Raw genomic sequence first — 17943 nt, 5'->3', positions numbered from 1 at the left:
AAAAAACAGTGAATCTCTGTCGGTTTTGCCTCTAGATGTCTATGGAGAGTGTCAATGTTAACAGAAAGGCACATACATACCGCATTTTTGGCACCCCCAAAAATACGTGATATATTTTTGTTCATGTTTATATAAGGCGCACTGAATTACAACTACAGTCAGGGCTAAGGTTGCACAATAAATATAAAGTACCATATTTATGCATTAATTGATGAGTCCGTATATATATCACTGATCATAGTTGCCCAATATTGGATGCACGGGAATTGAACCCGGATCGCGGTGGGGAGCCTATCCACAAGACCATTAGGGTTACGGATGACACAAGAAAAGGCATTAGGTTTTTATCTCATCACCAACCTATTTTTAGTCACAGTACAGTGGTTAGCACATTCACCTGAAAGGCAAAAGGTCCCCGACTCCAGACCGATTGGATACATATGTTAGCCTGGAGAGGGACCAGTGCCACCAGGCTGTACTGGGCCAAGAAACACTACAGGAAATGGTGCCCCTTCGACTCTTGTGGTTAAGGGATCCTACCAACCAACCATATTGTTCACGTTATTATTGGCTGTAAGAATATTGTCAAACGTAGAATCTGTCAATGGTACAGAAAAGGTAGGGGACCACTAAAATACAGCATTGTATTGCCGACTGCAAAGTCTTCACAAAGTCAGTCTGTACTGAATGAACATAAAGGCGTTGTAGGAAGTAATTTGGTCATCCTTAAAGATACAAATAAATTCATGGTTGCACATATTTAAAACACTTGTCATTTATAATGCTCTGATTGAGCTGAAAAAAAGGCACACGAAATGTTAGACCGATTTTTAATCACTTTCTGTTTTCTCATTTCTTTAACACATCTGGTCATATGACTAAAAATTGTGCGATGATAAAATAAGACCTAATTCCTTTTCATGTCGTCTGTATACCTAGAGGTCCGGTAGATAGGATCTGGCGCCCTCCCCACCTCGATCAGGGTTCAATTCCCGTTGCATCCGTGTAATGCAATTGTGAAAAACCTAGCAGCTTGGTGGTAAGGATTCTCATCTTTGTTGCCACAGCTGTTATAAAATTGTGGTCAGCGATACAATTTATCGACTGATCAATGATTGCACAAATATGGTAACGCACTTCCAATTTTGTCTGCGTATGAGGTTTCCCGGATTATAAGGCGCAGTTTCAAATTTCTAGCCAATTTGAGGTTTTGGATGCGCCTTATTGTCCGGAAAATACAGTACATACCGCACTATCAGGCACAGGTGTTTTTTCTGAGTGGCGGTTATTTATCATTGTGGGGGGCTAGATAGGTTGGAGCAGCAGAGTCCACCACACTTTGCAACTCTATGAGAAGCTGTTTAAGAAGCACTGTAAAGCATATTTCCTCTCACATATAACATCATACCATCACACATGCATAACTATACTCTTATACAAACACTACCATGCACAAACACTACTATACTATCTCACACATACTACTGTACTCTCATACACACCTATACTCTCATAAACACCACTATACCCTCATATACAGTAGTATACCCTCTCACACATACTACTATACTCTCACGCGCACACCACTATACTCCCTCACACATATTACTATACTCTCATACACACACTACTATACATACTCTCTTGCATATTATTACTATACTCTCATAACCACACTACTATGCTGTCACACAGATACTACTATACTCTCACACGTACTACTATACTGGGAGCAACTCCAGTCCGACGTTGAACTGTACACCATATACACCCAGATCGGTGTGCATCGCCTTGGTTACCAAACGTACCCAAAGTACAACAAGACTGAAAAAGAAAACCTGTATTAATAGCAATTATAATCGTGTGTGTGAGAAAGAAAAGTAGTGTGTGTGAGAGAGTATAATAGTGTGAGTGTGGGAGTATTGTGCTACATGTATGAGTTTAGTATTCTGTGTGTGAAACTATAGTAGTGTGTGTATGAGAGTTTAGTAGAATGTGTAAGAGAGTATAGTAGTGTGTGTGTGTGTGACAGCAAAGTAGTAAGTAGGAGAGTAGAGTAGTATGTGTGAGAGTATAGTGGTGTGTGTAATGTGGTGATAATAGCATGTGTGAGAGAGTAGATTTGTTTGTATATCAGTATCTTAGTGTTTGCGCATGCGTATGTCTGTGTCCGTATGGTCGTATAGGTCTGCATGTGTGAGTGTATGTTGTTATATGTGAGAGCAAGTATGATTTATTTCTCAAACAGCCTCTCATACACCTCCCCATATCTAGCATGGTGATGTGGAGTAAGTAGCGAAGAAGAATCTTACCAGTCCAGTCACGAAAGGTCATAAAGGGAATGATGGGTCGCCCAGAATTGGATTGTCAGTAAGATGCTTCAAACTGAGTGGAAGACTCACAAGCTTTGCAAGCACGTGAGGCAAAAGGGCGTCCACATTCCTTCCCCCCCCCTTGATTGACAAGACTTGGATGCACCGTGTTTAAGCCGCACCTTTGGAATGAAAATTTAGGCTCACCGGTTGTGGGCGATTGGGGCGAGCATGAGGAGTTGGTTGGTCCTTATATATCAGAAGAATTTCCAAAATGAATATTTTGACGAGCGAAGGTCTGAATACGGTGTGAAACCATAAGAAAACACATCTTGTGAAGTTTAAAATGGATCAGAAATATCTAAATGGGGCCCCAAAGCCTGGTATTAACGGCAATCAGAGCTGTGTGATACAGCAGCACGATTATCAAAAAACAATTCCCACCACAGCCACCACCTCTTTGACCTGTTGCCCTCTGCTACAGGTCCCTCAACCCTACGACAAACAGGCTAAGAGACAGCTTCTTCCGCAGGGCCATCACCACAATAAACAAGTGCACAAAACTGAGAAAACATATCTTGAAACTGTTGAAAATATATACTATTGCACGAAACTGTGAAATTATACACCTTATGACTATACTTCTTTTCATTGCACTATTGTAACGATGAACTATTCTTTTCAATGCGTTATTATTATATCTTAGGCCAGTTTCCAAGATTTACATCGTAAATATTTTTTTCCTATTTATTTCTTTTATTTTAAAGTATTTATTACATGTTTACCCCGGAGTGCCTTGTTTAATCTCAATGCATGCAATCTTTCACGACGTTGATATCATCGACTATAAAGACGATACAATTCAATCCAATTTTTTTTAAAGGGCATTTGAAATTTGGGCTCAAAAGACTAACATAAGGTGTAAAACATCAGAAAAAAACATGTGGTAAACTCTATTTTAATATTATATTGTATATATCACTAATTTCGTTCCAGCTCAATTTCAAATTTTATTTGGGCAGAGCCAAGTATTGGAGTGAGAAGTATGTTGACTGTGATTTCGTCAGAGGTCCGGCTCACAGGCCAGCCGAAAGCCTCAGCCGATGATGGAAAAGCAGCTGCCCTTCTAAGACCCCTAAAAGGTCATTCAAACGCAATATTGAAGACCACTCCTGTACTGAATTTTCTAACAGAAGTACAAAGATTCCCGGTGACTCTGAATCAGATGAATGCAAAGAACTGTGACCACCGGCAGATGCTCTGTGAATTGTCATCGGGTCCTGGAAGACACGGAGGCGGCGGCGGGAGAGAAGGCAATAGTGGCACTTCAGTGCCGGCCTACTGTAGCTTGGCTATGAAACAACTTTCACCCATAAATCTGATGACCTGGGGCTACAACTTGTGAGAAATCGCTGTGTTTGGGACAGCTGTACATTAATCATCACGGAGCCCTGGCTCATCCGAGGATACTTGATGCTAGCTTGCAGGCTAGCCAACTTCTCTCAATCACTGAAAGGTGAACTCCTCCAATTTAGTTGTACTTTTATATAATGACAATAAAGCCTATTCATTCAACTTCAGTTTTGTGTGTTTTTTGTGGAAGTATAGTTGTTATTTTGTTCCAGTTGTATACTCTCAGTCAGTTAGGATGTCATCTTGAGGTAAGTTTGACTCTGCGTATTTTCACGTTTTGTGCGGGGTTCTCTCTTTCATGAACTGCGATAAACAAGGGATAACCGTTTGTTGCAAAATATTCCACTTGCTGGGCGTCTCGAAATTCAGAGCACAACACTGATTGTGGCTTATGGCTGCGTGTGTCGCGATTGATATAATTTTGTCCAGCTAGCTCCCCTTCGGGGCTGCCAAGTATGTGTTCATTGGCTGCCTGTTCGGGTAGCCTGGCGTTAGCGCCAGTTTTGCAGTGTTCCTTGGTTTATTTATTCCCGGCCGGTTCTGCGTTTGACGGTGAAGCCGTTGCTGCTTTTTGTTGGTGGTTCCTGGATAGTCTGGCGGCTCACTGTGTGTTTTTGGGTCGGCCAGCCTTGCGTTTTACTTCTGCCGCCGCCTTTTGTTGATCGGTCCCAGTTAGACCCCTGTTGGTAGCTGTTTTATTGTTGCAGTTAGCCCTTTTTTGTCCGCCTGCCCTTTGTTGTACCAATACTGTGTCCACCCGCGACACAAAGCCTGGGCATTCTCCACTAAACATATTAAAACTTCCCTTAAAACACTAATAACCTCTTCGACTAATTAACACGTGAAACAATATGGCGACTGGCTTGCTCGGGTGCTGGTGTTCCTCGATTGACAAGCTCAGCGTGACAAAAACAAGACATGCCGTCTTTAAAAGGCATTCTTGAAAAATAATGAGAATATTATACTGAAGAGTTCTACATAAATTTCATGCAAAAACCATTTACTATTTCCTCACATTTTTCATATTTAAGAATTTGGGAATAGCTTTAAATGTCTGATCGATGTAAAACTTCACAGGAAGCGTTTTCTCAAGGTTTCACACCATATTCAGGCCTTCGCTGACGGAAAATCAAAAATGTGAAAAGAAGGACCACCCTAATAAGTGTACATAACTGGATGCAGAGAGGGCGGTGCACTCTCGGACTACATCTGGGAGGTTCGGTGCCACCTCCGACCATTCCCTTACGCAGTGCATAGCTGGGAGACGGGCATGACGCGGCCACGCTGGACCGACCGGTCCAGCCAGCGGTGCGAACCCACGACCCGAGAGCTACAACAGGGATGCTTCACACCAACCGGTCGGCATCCCGGGTTTCGAATATCCAGGGGTCGGCAACGCCCCCCTCGTTCCCTCAGAGCTCGGTGACGTGGAGTGGGTAACTGGGGGACGGGTGCCCCGATACTCTGGACTGGAGACGGCGGAGGTGGCAGCCGTGGCAGAGCAAGTGGCCATCCAGAGGGTAACAGCGATGACCCTCCTCGTCGTTTAGCTGGAGGCCGCAATCCTGGTGCAAACGACAAGCAGTCAGTCAACAGATGCACAGTAGGGCTTCAATGATTAATTGAGGTCGGCGAAAAACTGATAATACAAATTAGGGCTGCACGATTTTGGAAAAAAATCACAACTGCGGTTTTTCAGACCAGTATTTGCTATTATTTTATTTTAAACGAAAAGTGCGTTTCCGTTTTTTTTTTTGGTTGAGTAATTAATCATATTGACATGCTTTAACCTGAAGAAGATTTATTAGGGTTGCTGTCTTACAGATTTAAGCAGACTTGTTTTACTTTTCTTCATTTAACGCGTGTATAGAGTCAGACAGCCAAAAGCATCTACAGGCACTTCCCCCAAAACTCAAACACATTTCAAACCATATAGTCCAAATTTTTGGACTATAACGCTTGTCACACAATTTTTAATTTGAGGCCTATGCAGAAATGTCGCTAATGTGTTTTGCTTAAGCAGAAAAGGAAAGCGTGAGACAGGTGGTGTCGAGGAAGATGCCTGCCAGACCCGTCAATAAACTCAATAGAAGAATTTCAACTGTGTTTAATCTTATTTTTATCTTATTGCCTTAACTCATAATTTTTTAACTTTTTGATATTCGTAATATTCTTTTATGTATACATGTATATAGTTTCTTAGATTTATTACGCTGGCAACTGTGTGGACAGCAAAGTAAGAATTTCATTGTGCAGGGAATCGTGGTTCTTTACTGTGCATATGACAAACACTTCCCGAATCTTATAATGTACTGCAGGGGTCGGATACCTATGGCTTGCGATATATGGCTCTTTTCAGGAGTACATATGGCTCCATGATAAAATGTTACTCATGCAAATTTCACCGCCACATTTTAATTCAGGTAAGCTCTGTTTGATGCGTGCTTGGCCAAAGCTACTCTGATAATGCAGGCTTTTCGGTCCAATATATAAAGCGCACAGTTTTACCTACAGTTTACAGTCAAGGTGTCACACCAACAGACCCCGTTTTGGCTGTATGTCTCTAAGGAATTTTTATGGGGAAGCTCATTAAATAACGCATGTTTGCTGTTGAGACAATTTATGATAAAAATCCACAAACCCTAAAACAATAGCCAAGCACACAGAACAATTTGATTGGGTTAGCGGTAGGGATGTGCAAAGCTATGCAACGCAGCATGCTCTCCTCTCTCAGACGCGTCTACTGCACTGAAGAGAAATAAATCCACAAACTTTTTGTTTGCAGTTTTTTGTGACATATCTACAAAAGAACTCTGTGCATCGTTTTGAAACCATTATTTACAAAAAAGCGAAGGTCAAAAAGAGCCTCAATGCTCTTAAGTATCTGTGGGAGGGAGAAAAGCGGTATGTTTGTTAATATGGGACACAGGCATTATTGTTATTATTTTATGAATTTGATCAAATCATTAACGTTAGACGGAGGAATAAAATGCGCTGAAAAATTTGCTTTTGTCTGAGGATAAAGTTTGGCGGTTTTATTGACTTTTGTCTTAAAATATATGGTATGGCTCTCTCCTCAAATACATATAGCTATTAAAGCTTTTTAGGTCAAAAAGGTTACCAACCCTTGATGTACAATAAACACTGTGTACATAATAAAAAAATAGCATAAACTGACCCTCATGATAGAAAATGCAAATGTGTTTCTCGCTGTTACTTGTGATACTGCGTCTCAGAGCTTTACCAGTGTGTGTTTTTTACCACAACTGTTAGCGCTGTGTTACTTTTTTTTTTGCTGGTTTTTTTCTGTGTTACGTGTGTTGCAGTGTCTCTGTGCCTTTTCCTTGTGTGTGTTTGTTATTAAAAATTTTGTGTACTGTCTTTCTTTGTAAATATTTTGTTTTAACGTGGGCACATGCTGCTTATAGTCAGGTGCGGGGTATATATGTACTAAATGTTTTTTCCTTTAAAAATTGTTTTGGGTGCGGCTTATAGTCGGGTGCGGCTAATGGTCCAGAAATTACAGTAAATATTCCATTCTTAGTGTGTGATCATGTGACCTTACCTCACAGTGGTAACATTCCACATGGTAGTCCTTGTCCATCGAGACCACCCTAATGGTCTCCTCTGAGCCCTGATGGTTTAAATAGCAACAACAATGTTACATATTTTGGGTCCATTTGAGTTTGAAGATTTTGCACAGGTTTAGTGTTTGTGCATTGAGTTTACCTGAGCTGGGAGAATGGGTTGGTTGCAGGAGGAACACTTGGGAGCAAAAACCCTGCACCGAAAAGTGAACCACATAGAAACATTAAAAATGGATTCACTCATAGTCATAAAATCTTGTGTACAAATATTCGGTCGCAACTCCTGACACAATATAAGGCAGTCAAATACATACAATCCTTAGTGTTGTTTAATACAAAAACTTACAAAATAAAAAGATTTATCAGCGTAGTTCTTACGTGTGGTAGTCTTTGACACAGTAGATATTGTTCTCCACATCCACAGTGAAGGGCACCCCATCCAGACCTTCTTTACACACCACACAGCGGAAACAACCTGGATGGTAGGACTTGCCTAGCGCCTGGAGGATCTTCATTGCCACAACCAAAGCACACAGGAAGGTGGTTAGGACTTAAGAATCAAAGCGCGCAAAAATAGATAAACAAAAAAATAATAAATTAACAAGTGTTTTTCTTGCCCCACTGGTAGAAAATGGCAATTTTGTTTTAGAATAGTTTTTATTTGCTTCCGTGAAACAAAAAGAACACCAATACCTAAAAGCAGTAACATGTTTTGACAATGCCGACAGCAGTCAATGTTAAAATTTAATTAGTGAAATATTTTTCTTGTTGGCCATTTGTCATGTCACACACTTCTACTCATTTTTTTGTAATTTAACAATAAAATAAGTTAAAAATGTTGCCAGTATAGTGGGTGAAATGTTTTATTTCTATTTTACAAAATAAAAAATAGTTAAAATATAGTAAAGTAAGAAAAATAAAATGTGCAAAATGATGTGCCATTTATAAAACTGTTTTACTTATTCAACGTGGATTAAATTTAGAATAAAGAACGTTTCGCATAACAGAAACTTAACACTCTTTGTTGGGGAAGCGCAAAGTGTTTGAGCATTCCACTGTAGACGTGAAAAGACTGAAAAATGATCACGATGGTTGAAATTATGTCTCATATTATTCAAATATTTAACGGTTAACAAAAAAAACCCTAAACCTCTTTACTTACAAATACCGTATTTTCCGCACTATAAGGCGCACCAGGTTATAGGGCGCTACAATGGGAACGTCGACAAAACAGTCAGATAGTTCAGTCAAACTTATTACCCCCTTAACATTCCCAAAGCTTGCAAAGACGCAAATACGTGTCGAGAACACGTGCGGATGCGGTGTCCGTACGATGTCACTCAAATGCATCGTCCCAAATATCATTCGGAAGGTTAAAGTCTTGGGATTCAAGAAATGCCAAGCATTCCTTAGTTTCTATTTTCTTTTTCGCTCGCAACTTTACTGTGCATATGACAATAAACACTTGGAATTGAGTTTAATTTAAAAATAGACACTCCATTCCATCCATTATCTGCACCGCTTATCACAGAAACATCGAGTTAAGTCTGAAACAAGATACAGGGACAATATAAAACCCGGAGTAGCTCACCGAAGTCGTTGTGTTAATAATAATGTGTAGCCAATGTCCTCTTATATCCGTGAGTGTAGTAAATCCAGGAGAATAAAATATTTACAAATACAGAATTGAAAAAAATGCTTTCTGTGTGCCGTCAGCCACGTGCTATACGCATTCATCTTTTTCGGCCAATTGCAGGCTTTGTTTTGCCGTTCAAGCCAATGCCAGCCTGTAAATGATTAAAAGGATCCGCCCCTTGACCTCCGAATAACTTTAGCCAATAGTGATCGATTCAAATGATGATTGACACATTGGTTAGCCAATGAAACGCCAGTAAATAAATCCCAGCATACACCGCGTACTACTTGGCGTTCGGGGGAAAATCTAGCCAGCGGCAATAAGTTAGTTGGAAAACTTAATATTGATCCATAAATAAGGCGCACTGTATTATAAGGCGCATGGTCATCTTTTGAAAAAAGTAAAGGCTTTTAGGTGCGCCTTACAGTGCGGAAAATAGGGTACAATGTCAGCTATATTTTAAAGGCTACTGTGATGATTTAAATCCATTACAAATAAAAATGCAGCAGTGAGAAGAGGAATAATTAAAAAGATTGGAACATCAAATTTAATTTTTTTATAAAACTTTAGTGAACTTTGATTATCTTACCATCTCCATGATGAGGTGGCCACACACAAAGCATTTCTCAGCCGTCTGCTGAAAACCAGAGTACTGTGGAAGAGATCAGATGCAGAACTCAGGATCCTAGTTTTGACTTTTGTCCAGGGAGGGCGTTCGCATGTTGTGGACAGGGATAGGTCAAGAATTATTTCTGAGTGTTTCAAAACCATGAACTGCCAAGATATCATATGCGCAGACAGAAAAAATGAAATCAATCATTTGTTTTCTTCTTCCTTGCACAGCCCCTTTGTCAAATGTTTGAACCCAATGATGCCACCTGCAACTCAAAAGGTTTACCAAACCCTGGTCCAGTTCAATGATCTTATAGCGCTACATGTAGACCACCGCTGGGATGAAGATGTTTACAACCTTTGTAGAGACATATACAAGAATGCGCGTGCATCTCTACTACCAAAGCACCATTTTTCCTTGATCTGCTCATGGGGCTGGCTAAATATCCATCACAAAAAATGCCATTTGAGTATAATCAGGGGCAATTAGAGGGGTTACAGTGTCCATGGCCGTTTTTAAATGACTTGATGGAAATGAAGAACATGTTCAGATACTTTTATATCAAAGTAGAAAAAGATGATTTAAACACTGAAATCATAGCAATAAGAGGCAGTCTGAATGTTGAAAACAAACAGTTTGACGTACCAAAAAGTCTTCCTCACAGTAGACTTTCCCGTTGACATTATAGAAGGCTTTCCCTCGCAACCTCCTCCCTACAGAAAGCAATACAAAACATTGGATGAACAAAGTGAATGTGAGATCTCGTCCGCAGTCAATGATTCATTCAGGATATTTGTGTTTAGATTATTTTTTCTTTCTGGGGTGATTTAGATTGACAATACTTCTACCCATTTCCACCTGTGCAAAGATAATTCAATGAGCTTGTGGTAGGAAATCTGGTGTAAAGGATAAAAACATTTCATAATGTGTATTCAACAATACATGAATTTTGGGTGATACAATTGTCACAGAATATCCGAACACTCACAGAGGCCAGTGAAAAGGGGAAAACATATACATTTTTTGTGTCATTTTATTGAGTTACTCAAAAGATAAACGTATATAACAAGTGTCGGACTTTTTCAATCGGTGGCTCTAAATCAGGGGTGTCAAACTCATTTTAACTCGAGGGCCACACAATAGAACAAACAGTCTGTCGGGGGCCGGACTACCAGATAAGAAAAAGAGGGATAAAGAAATAAGAGAAAGAGGGAAGGAAAAGGAGAGTGGGCGGGACAAAGAAAGAGAGATAGGGAGAGAGCGTGAGAAACAAAAGAGATAAAAAGAGAAGTCGTGAGAGAGGGGAAAAGAAAGGGAGCAGAAGAAAGAAATCCAAAAAGTAATAGAAAGGCAGGAGAGAAAAGAAAGCGCGAAGGGTAGGAAGAGAGAAAGAGAAAAGAGAGAAAAGGAAAAAAGGAAGTTAGAGCAAAAGAAGTTAAAAAGACAGAGAGAAAGAGACAAAGAGCAACAAAGGAAGGGAAAAAGAGAGACACAGAGAATGAAAGAGACAGAAAGTGGGAGAAAAGGGGTGGAAAAGAGGGGGAGAGAAAAATAAATTCAAGTACAGTGTCTTTGTTCGAGGCACCTTTCTTTAGCAATATCAAGTTGACATATTTCAACCTGCAGCTTGTTTTTCTCTTGCGCTTCTCTAAGTGTTGTCTCGCGGGCTGGATTCAATCCCTTAGCGGGCCTGATCTGGCCCGCGGGCTGCCTGTTTGACACCTGTGCTCTAAATAGACAGCGGCCGATCGGGAGCAGAACAATTGTGCCTCAATTTAATTACTCTACTGATCTCAATAGGATTCCATTCACGATCAATAAAGCAGACCGCCCTTTATCCCACACTGTCCCCCACCCCACAAAAAAAACACACCCTATCCTCTTACTCTTCCGTGCATTGTGGGAGCAGCTCACAAACACGCCAATAATAGCACAATGGAGAAAGGAAGTCCATCGTTGACGAGCCAAGTATGTTGAGGGGCTTTGAAGATTTTTTTGGTGGCGCGTAAAAACCGATTGTACTTTTTTTTTGGGGGGGGCGGATCCTACAGCAGTGTTAAGGTGCTCTCCTTACGAGAGGTAGGTGGCTTCGGATCTCAGCTCCAGTCCACTTTGCAAATCCCCTGGCTTGCGTCAAACTTTAGCTTTAAATGTCGTATACGTCTAAGGTATTTGCTCAAATTTAGTTAAAACTTGTGGGTGAAACAGTGTTCATTTTACCTGTGAAAAGTGATAAGTCCCGGGGGCTCGCATGCTCAAAAATATATGGGTCCCAACAGAGATCTATGGGTCCCCAAAATTTAGTGTGCTCCATGCCCTTACAAACTGTCGTATTTTCCCTTACAAAATACAAAAAAATCTTTTGTTTATTTATGTAGTTTAACATGTTATATTGTACATGTGTTTCCTTATATCATATATATTGTTAATGAACATTATCTTGTGAAACACTGAGTTGCTCGACATGAATAAGGTTTATTATAAAAAAAAAGTTCAAAAATGAAGTCGCTTGGACGTTCACAGTAGAAGGAAAAAATACATGCAAATATAATTAAGGAGAATAATACATTTTCTTATTCAAATTATTAATTCATTTTCTGCATTAAATTATTGTTGGTAATATACTGATTAAAAGGAATCACCACAAACCTGTCTTTTTTTATTTTCTCCTTTTATACTTCCTTTTTTTCTTAACTTCTTTATACAACATAATCATTCGTAATATAATGCATCAAAGCAAGTGAGCCGTTTGAGAGCCGGCTCTCTTTAATGTGTTGAGCCGAAAAAGCCGGTTCTCTAAAAAGAAACGGACTTTCACTACACAACTCGAACTGGAGATCGGGGAGCAGACGAAAACTCGAACCGCGAGACCAAAACAACAATGGCGGATCTGCCTGACGAAAAGTTTGGAGTGCGGTAAATCTTTGTTAAAAAATGATAATGACAATTTTGTGTCAAAAAAGTTGCGTCCCGGGGACGCACGTTGATTTGACACGATGCGCCCCTAGCAAAAATAATGCATCTAGGACGCAGGGACCCGGTCAAACGAGAACACTGGTTAAAGAGGGCGCCTGCTGTTGTAGTTACCCAATTAACCAGCAAGGGGCGCCGCAGTCACGTTGGATACACAGAAACCCGCCCGCCAAAGAAACAGTGAAGGATGGATCAAACCAAACTTTTGTGCTTATAGCCATTTAGCGTGCAGAATGGAAACATAAAAAAAGTTGGAAAAAAACTTGCCAATGGAGAAGGAGAATTCATGGATCAGAGTCAAAAACACGACAAAGAGGCCACATAACACCAACAAGCTATTAACAGGGTTGGTTCATTTGGCAAGTTTAATATTCTTAATTACTTGGCGTGTGGATTGACGTGATGTTTTACTTTAAACATTACGATAGCAATCAGAGTGCTATTAACATGTCCACTTCACAGTTCAAAGGTCCCGGGGTCAATTTTCAGTTTCTGTTTAATCCACCTTCTTACAATGAGATTTTCATGGGTCCATTTCAACCCAACTGATGTGTTGGGAGTCATTAGGTGACCAAACCCCCCAACTCCAACCCCTAATGCCGAGCTCCAAGCAGGGAGGCGATGAGTACCAATGTTGTAAGTCTTAGGTATGACCCGGCCCAGCAACCTCCCAGTCTCGGGGCGGGTGCCCTACCCGCAAGGCCACCGAGCTGGTTCAATTTCAGCCACCTTGTGTGGAGTTAGCATGTTCTCCCCATGCCCTCGGGTACACCAGTTCCCTTCCGCATTGCAAATACATGGCTAGGATTAGCCCAGCACTACGCGGCCCTCGTTAGGATAAGCAGTTAGGAAAATGAATGAATGTGATTTCGGTGCGACGTTATGAGGACATCTAAACGTTCCATGTGACTGCACTGTATATTTACACTTATTATTATTAGTAGTAATTAAGTTATTACTAAAAATGTGATGATTAGTGTTCATATTATCGTTATCATTTCAGAAAACGTACAAATTTGTTTGGGCATTTCAATGAAAATATTGTCAGACAATGAACTGATCTGTGGTACAGACAAGGTTACCGACACTGCTCTGAATAGTATTTAGTGACCTCTATGAAAGAAGACTGATCATCTTGATTATTTTGAATTAAAATAACGAGTCATTGTTAGGTAAATGTGATAGTTTTCACATATCTGATTTTGGCCAGCTATGTCATTGTGTTGGTGTTATTTTTTTATCTTAGAACAAAAATTAAATTCAGCCTGATATTTGCGGTTTAAATATTTTATTTTGAGAATAACGACTATATCTACATTTTTGTTGCAAAACAGTAACGAAATGTTCCAAAATCCATCCATCCATTAGCTGCACTGCTTATCCTCAGTAGGGTCACGGGGTTTCTGAGCCCATTGGGTATCTTCGGGCAGTGGGCAGGTGATACCCTGAACCGGTTGCCAGCCAGTCGCAGTTCGAAAATAATACATACAATATTCATTTAAATTTTGTACAGAGATCCCTCTGTTATTGCGGTTATTGGGGACCAGAACCACCCGCGAAATAGTGAAAATCAACAAAGTATTGTCACACCTTCATAAAATGCCTCAAAATTCAAACTCTTCTCGACATAACGTCATTACCGACTGAAAGTATACGACTGTAACAAAATAACTATTGTTGTCCGACAAATAAAAACAGAATACAGAATTGTGAATTGTTTTGGCCTAATCATCCTGATCTTCTTCAATCTCTTTCCTCTTCAAAGACTCTATATTACATGTTTTTCACCTGGAATGCCATGTCTGATTTCGTTGCATACAATGTTTCACAATGTTAATATCAATGACCATAAAGACCAATTATATAATTAGAATTGTCTTTATTGTCATTACTCAAAAGTATAAAGAAATTGGAGGGCTTCTCCTTTCAGAGTGAGGAATCAATTTAGAGAGTGACTGGATAGCTGCACGCTAGACATCTGGTAAAACCTCAACATTAGCCAAGTCTCTGATGATTAAAATACAAGAGTCAGGAATGTAGCGGTTTCACCTGAGTTGTAGCTCCAGGTAATAGATACAGTGTTGGCCAGATTTGTAGCCCCGCTATTGCTTTCTCTCCTGATACCGCCTTAGTCGCTTCCCAAAACCGACAATAAACCACGGAGCACCCGCTGATGGCTACCAGTTCTTCATGCACTTCTGACTTTCCCTCAGAGTCTGTTTTGATTGATGAACTTCTTTTCAATGTAAAGAACCACTAAAGCTACTAGCTGTCGCCATGCTCCACCTTTTGTTTTGGTGGCCATTTGTGTGCCTGGCCTGCTGTTTGACTGACAGCATACAGTGCATCCGGAAAGTATTCACAGTGCTTCACTTTTTCCACATTTTGTTATGTTACAGCCTCATTCCAACTTGAATTAATTTAATCTCTTATCTCAAAATTCTACACAAAATACTCCATTATGACAATGTGAAAAAGTTTTTTTTTTTACTTTTTTGGAATTTATTAAAAACAGAAAACTAAGAAATCACATTTACATAAGTATTCACAGCCTTTGCTTAATACTTTGTTGATCCACCTTTGGCAGCAAATACAGCCTCAAGTCTTTTTGAGTATGATCCCACAAGTTTAGCACACCTATCTTTAGGCAGTTTTGCCCATTCTTCTTTGCAATAAGTCTCAAGCTCAATCAGGTTGGATGGGAGACGTTTGTGCACAGCCATTTTCAGATCTCTCCAGAGATGTTCGATCGGATTCAAGTCTGGACTATGGCTGGGCCACTCCAGGACATTCACGGAGTGTTTCTGAAGCCAATCTTTTGAGATCTTGGCTGTGTGCTTTGGGTCGTTGTCCTGCTGAAAAATGAACCTTCGCCCCAGCCTGAGGTGAAGAGCGCTCCGGAGCAGGTTTTCATCTAGGATATCTCTATATATTGCTGCATACATTTTTCCTTCTATCCTGACTAGTCTACCAGTTCCTGCTGCTGAAAAACATCCCCACAGCATGATGCTGCCACCACCATGCTTCACTGTGGGGATGGTATTGGCCTGGTGATGAGCGGTGCCTGGTTTCCTCCAAACATGGCGCCTGGCATTCACACCAAAGAGTTCAATCTTTGTCTCATCAGACCAGAGAATTTTGTTTCTCATGGTCTGAGAGTCATTCAGGTGCTTTTTGGCAAATTCCAGGCAGGCTTCCATGTTCCTTTTACTAAGGAGTGGCTTTCGTCTGGCCACTCTATTATACAGGCCTGATTGGTGGATTGCTGCAGGGATGGTTGTCCTTCTGGAAGGCTCTCCTCTCTCCACAGAGGAACGCTGGAGCTCTGACAGAGTGACCATCGGGTTCTTGGTCACCTCCCTGACTAAGGCCCTTCTTCCCCGATTGCTCAGTTTAGAAGGCCGGCCAGCTCTAGGAAGAGTCCTGGTGGTTCCAAATGTCTTCCATTTACCAATAATGGAGGCCACTGTGCTCATTGGGACCTTCAAAGCAGCAGAAATTTTTCTGTATCCTTCCTCAGATTTGTGCCTCAAGACAATCATGTCTCGCAGGTCTACAGACAGTTCGTTTGACTTCATGCTTGGTGTTTGTGCTCTGACATGCACACTCAACTGTGGAACCTTATATAGACAGGTGTGTGCCTTTCCAAATCATGTCCAATCAACTGAATTTACTGCAGGTGGACTCCAATTAAGCTGTAGAAAGATCTCAAGGATGATCAGTGGAAAAAAGATGCACCTGAGCTCAATTTTGAGCTTCATGACAAAGGCTGTGAATACTTATGTAAATGTGAGTTCTTAGTTTTCTATTTTTAATCAATTTTAAAAAAGTAAAAAAAATAAACTTTTTCACAGTGTCATAATGGAGTATTTTGTGTAGAATTTTGAGATAAGAGATTAAATTAATACAATTTGGAATGAGGCTGTAACATAACAAAATGTGTAAAAAGTGAAGCGCTGTAAATACTTTCCGGATGCACTGTACATCAACCCATCACAGTCACGCACACAGTCACGCTTACCCAATACACACACATAATCTGCCTCAGGATATCATTTGCTGCGTGCTCTCTGTTGACCACAATGAACTATAAAGTGATATCAATGAAAATAAAGATTCATTCAATTCAAATTATGAAAAGCAGTGAACCAGTGATTATCAAAGCACAAAGAAGCGAGGGGTCGCTGTAAATACATTTTGTTTTAGAAAAGAAAACTATTAAAATTAAAAATTTTAATACTGAATATTCAAGAAATTAGATTGATTATTCAAATATAAAACTTATTCTTCACTGCAGTCCTAGTTGTGAAGTTAGCGACTGGATGCTGGAGAGGGTGCGTGGTTTGCGGCGAGTGTTTATGATGCCGACACTAAACCAGATAATCCTTGAAGTTTGGCATATTAAAAACTACATCTTGGATCCAAAAATGTTCGGACCAAAGCACCGTTTTGTAGAATTTAATCTTTTAATTTTTAGATGAATTATTAAACAAAATTAGGTTGCACTCAGAGTCTGGGCTAATTTCCCACAGCTGAGTCTTAATTCATTAGGTCTGGTCTGATCCAAACGGGCAAATCTGCAACGGACCGCCTGTACCCAAAGTGATCCCCCTGCATCTTTCAGATCCACCCCCCCATCCAAATTCATTTAACGCCGTGCCGTGTCTCTGCGGCACCACAATGACTTCACTCGCGACCGGCGGGGGGAAGCAACATACAAGACCGTAAATCTGCAGCGTCCGTCTGGATTTAATTGTTGTCCCGGGCCACCGTTGGTTTAACGGCTAAAAAGGTCCTCTCACTTAAGAGTGAAATTTATGCAATCGCTATATTTCAAATGTCACGGCGACGCCGGGATACGGTCGTATGTTAACACCCACACCAATGGGCCGGGGAGCCCAGGAATGCCGGCTGCACAATAGGTGAGACTTTTAAGAGTGGGCAGACTGAGGAGCAATTAGCATTTGCAGCCAGTGCTGAGGGAGGAAGCCACCCTTGCGTCCTCAAAAGGCCTAACCTTGCAGGAAGAGTGAGATTATAGAGAAGAGGGGAGGTTGTCGGGTGGGGAGGAGGAGTAATGGGGGAGATGGCATGGTGTTTCAAGGTTTCTGGGAGTCTGGGAGGTGGACACAAAAGGGCCCCGGCGTTGACGCTGGGCCGACTGAGCAAACGGGGACATTCCATCTGCCTGAGGTCACTCGCTGGACCCATTCAAAGCCACCCCCAAACCAGGATGGGGGAAAGTGGGATGGGGAGTGGGTTTTGGGGGGATCCCTGCATGCCCCCTCGCACTTCTCCAGGCTTTTGTCGACAGACAAACTAGGCAGAGGCGCAAAGCACCAGCTGCGTTTTCTGCGATACGGTATTCTTAGGAAGACTAAAGTGTTGAAAGTATTCCCCGACTGATTT

At 40.9% G+C, this 17943-nt stretch overlaps 1 protein-coding gene across 2 annotated transcripts in view; it reads right to left on the bottom strand.

Annotated features, from left to right (window-relative positions):
- Positions 1-4053: 4053 nt before the first annotated feature.
- The window catches only part of wtip (WT1 interacting protein), a 29249-nt gene continuing 15359 nt past the window's right edge, over positions 4054-17943 (bottom strand). For both annotated transcript variants that reach the window (XM_088334029.1, XM_088334028.1), the window contains 6 exons: positions 10207-10274; positions 9538-9600; positions 7691-7821; positions 7455-7506; positions 7291-7359; positions 4054-5290 (listed from right to left, as the gene is read on the bottom strand). In XM_088334029.1, the coding sequence (XP_088190155.1) occupies positions 5138-5290; positions 7291-7359; positions 7455-7506; positions 7691-7821; positions 9538-9600; positions 10207-10274 (536 nt within the window). In that variant the 3' untranslated portion in view covers positions 4054-5137. The remainder of the gene's footprint in view (positions 5291-7290; positions 7360-7454; positions 7507-7690; positions 7822-9537; positions 9601-10206; positions 10275-17943) is intronic.

This window comes from Urocampus carinirostris, chromosome 4 (assembly GCF_059441175.1).
Source record: "Urocampus carinirostris isolate Australia breed hairy pipefish chromosome 4, RoL_Ucar_1.0, whole genome shotgun sequence".
NCBI lineage: Eukaryota > Metazoa > Chordata > Actinopteri > Syngnathiformes > Syngnathidae > Urocampus > Urocampus carinirostris.
The sequence above is the reverse complement of the archived record's forward strand: the minus strand, read 5'-3'. Positions and strand labels throughout refer to the sequence as shown.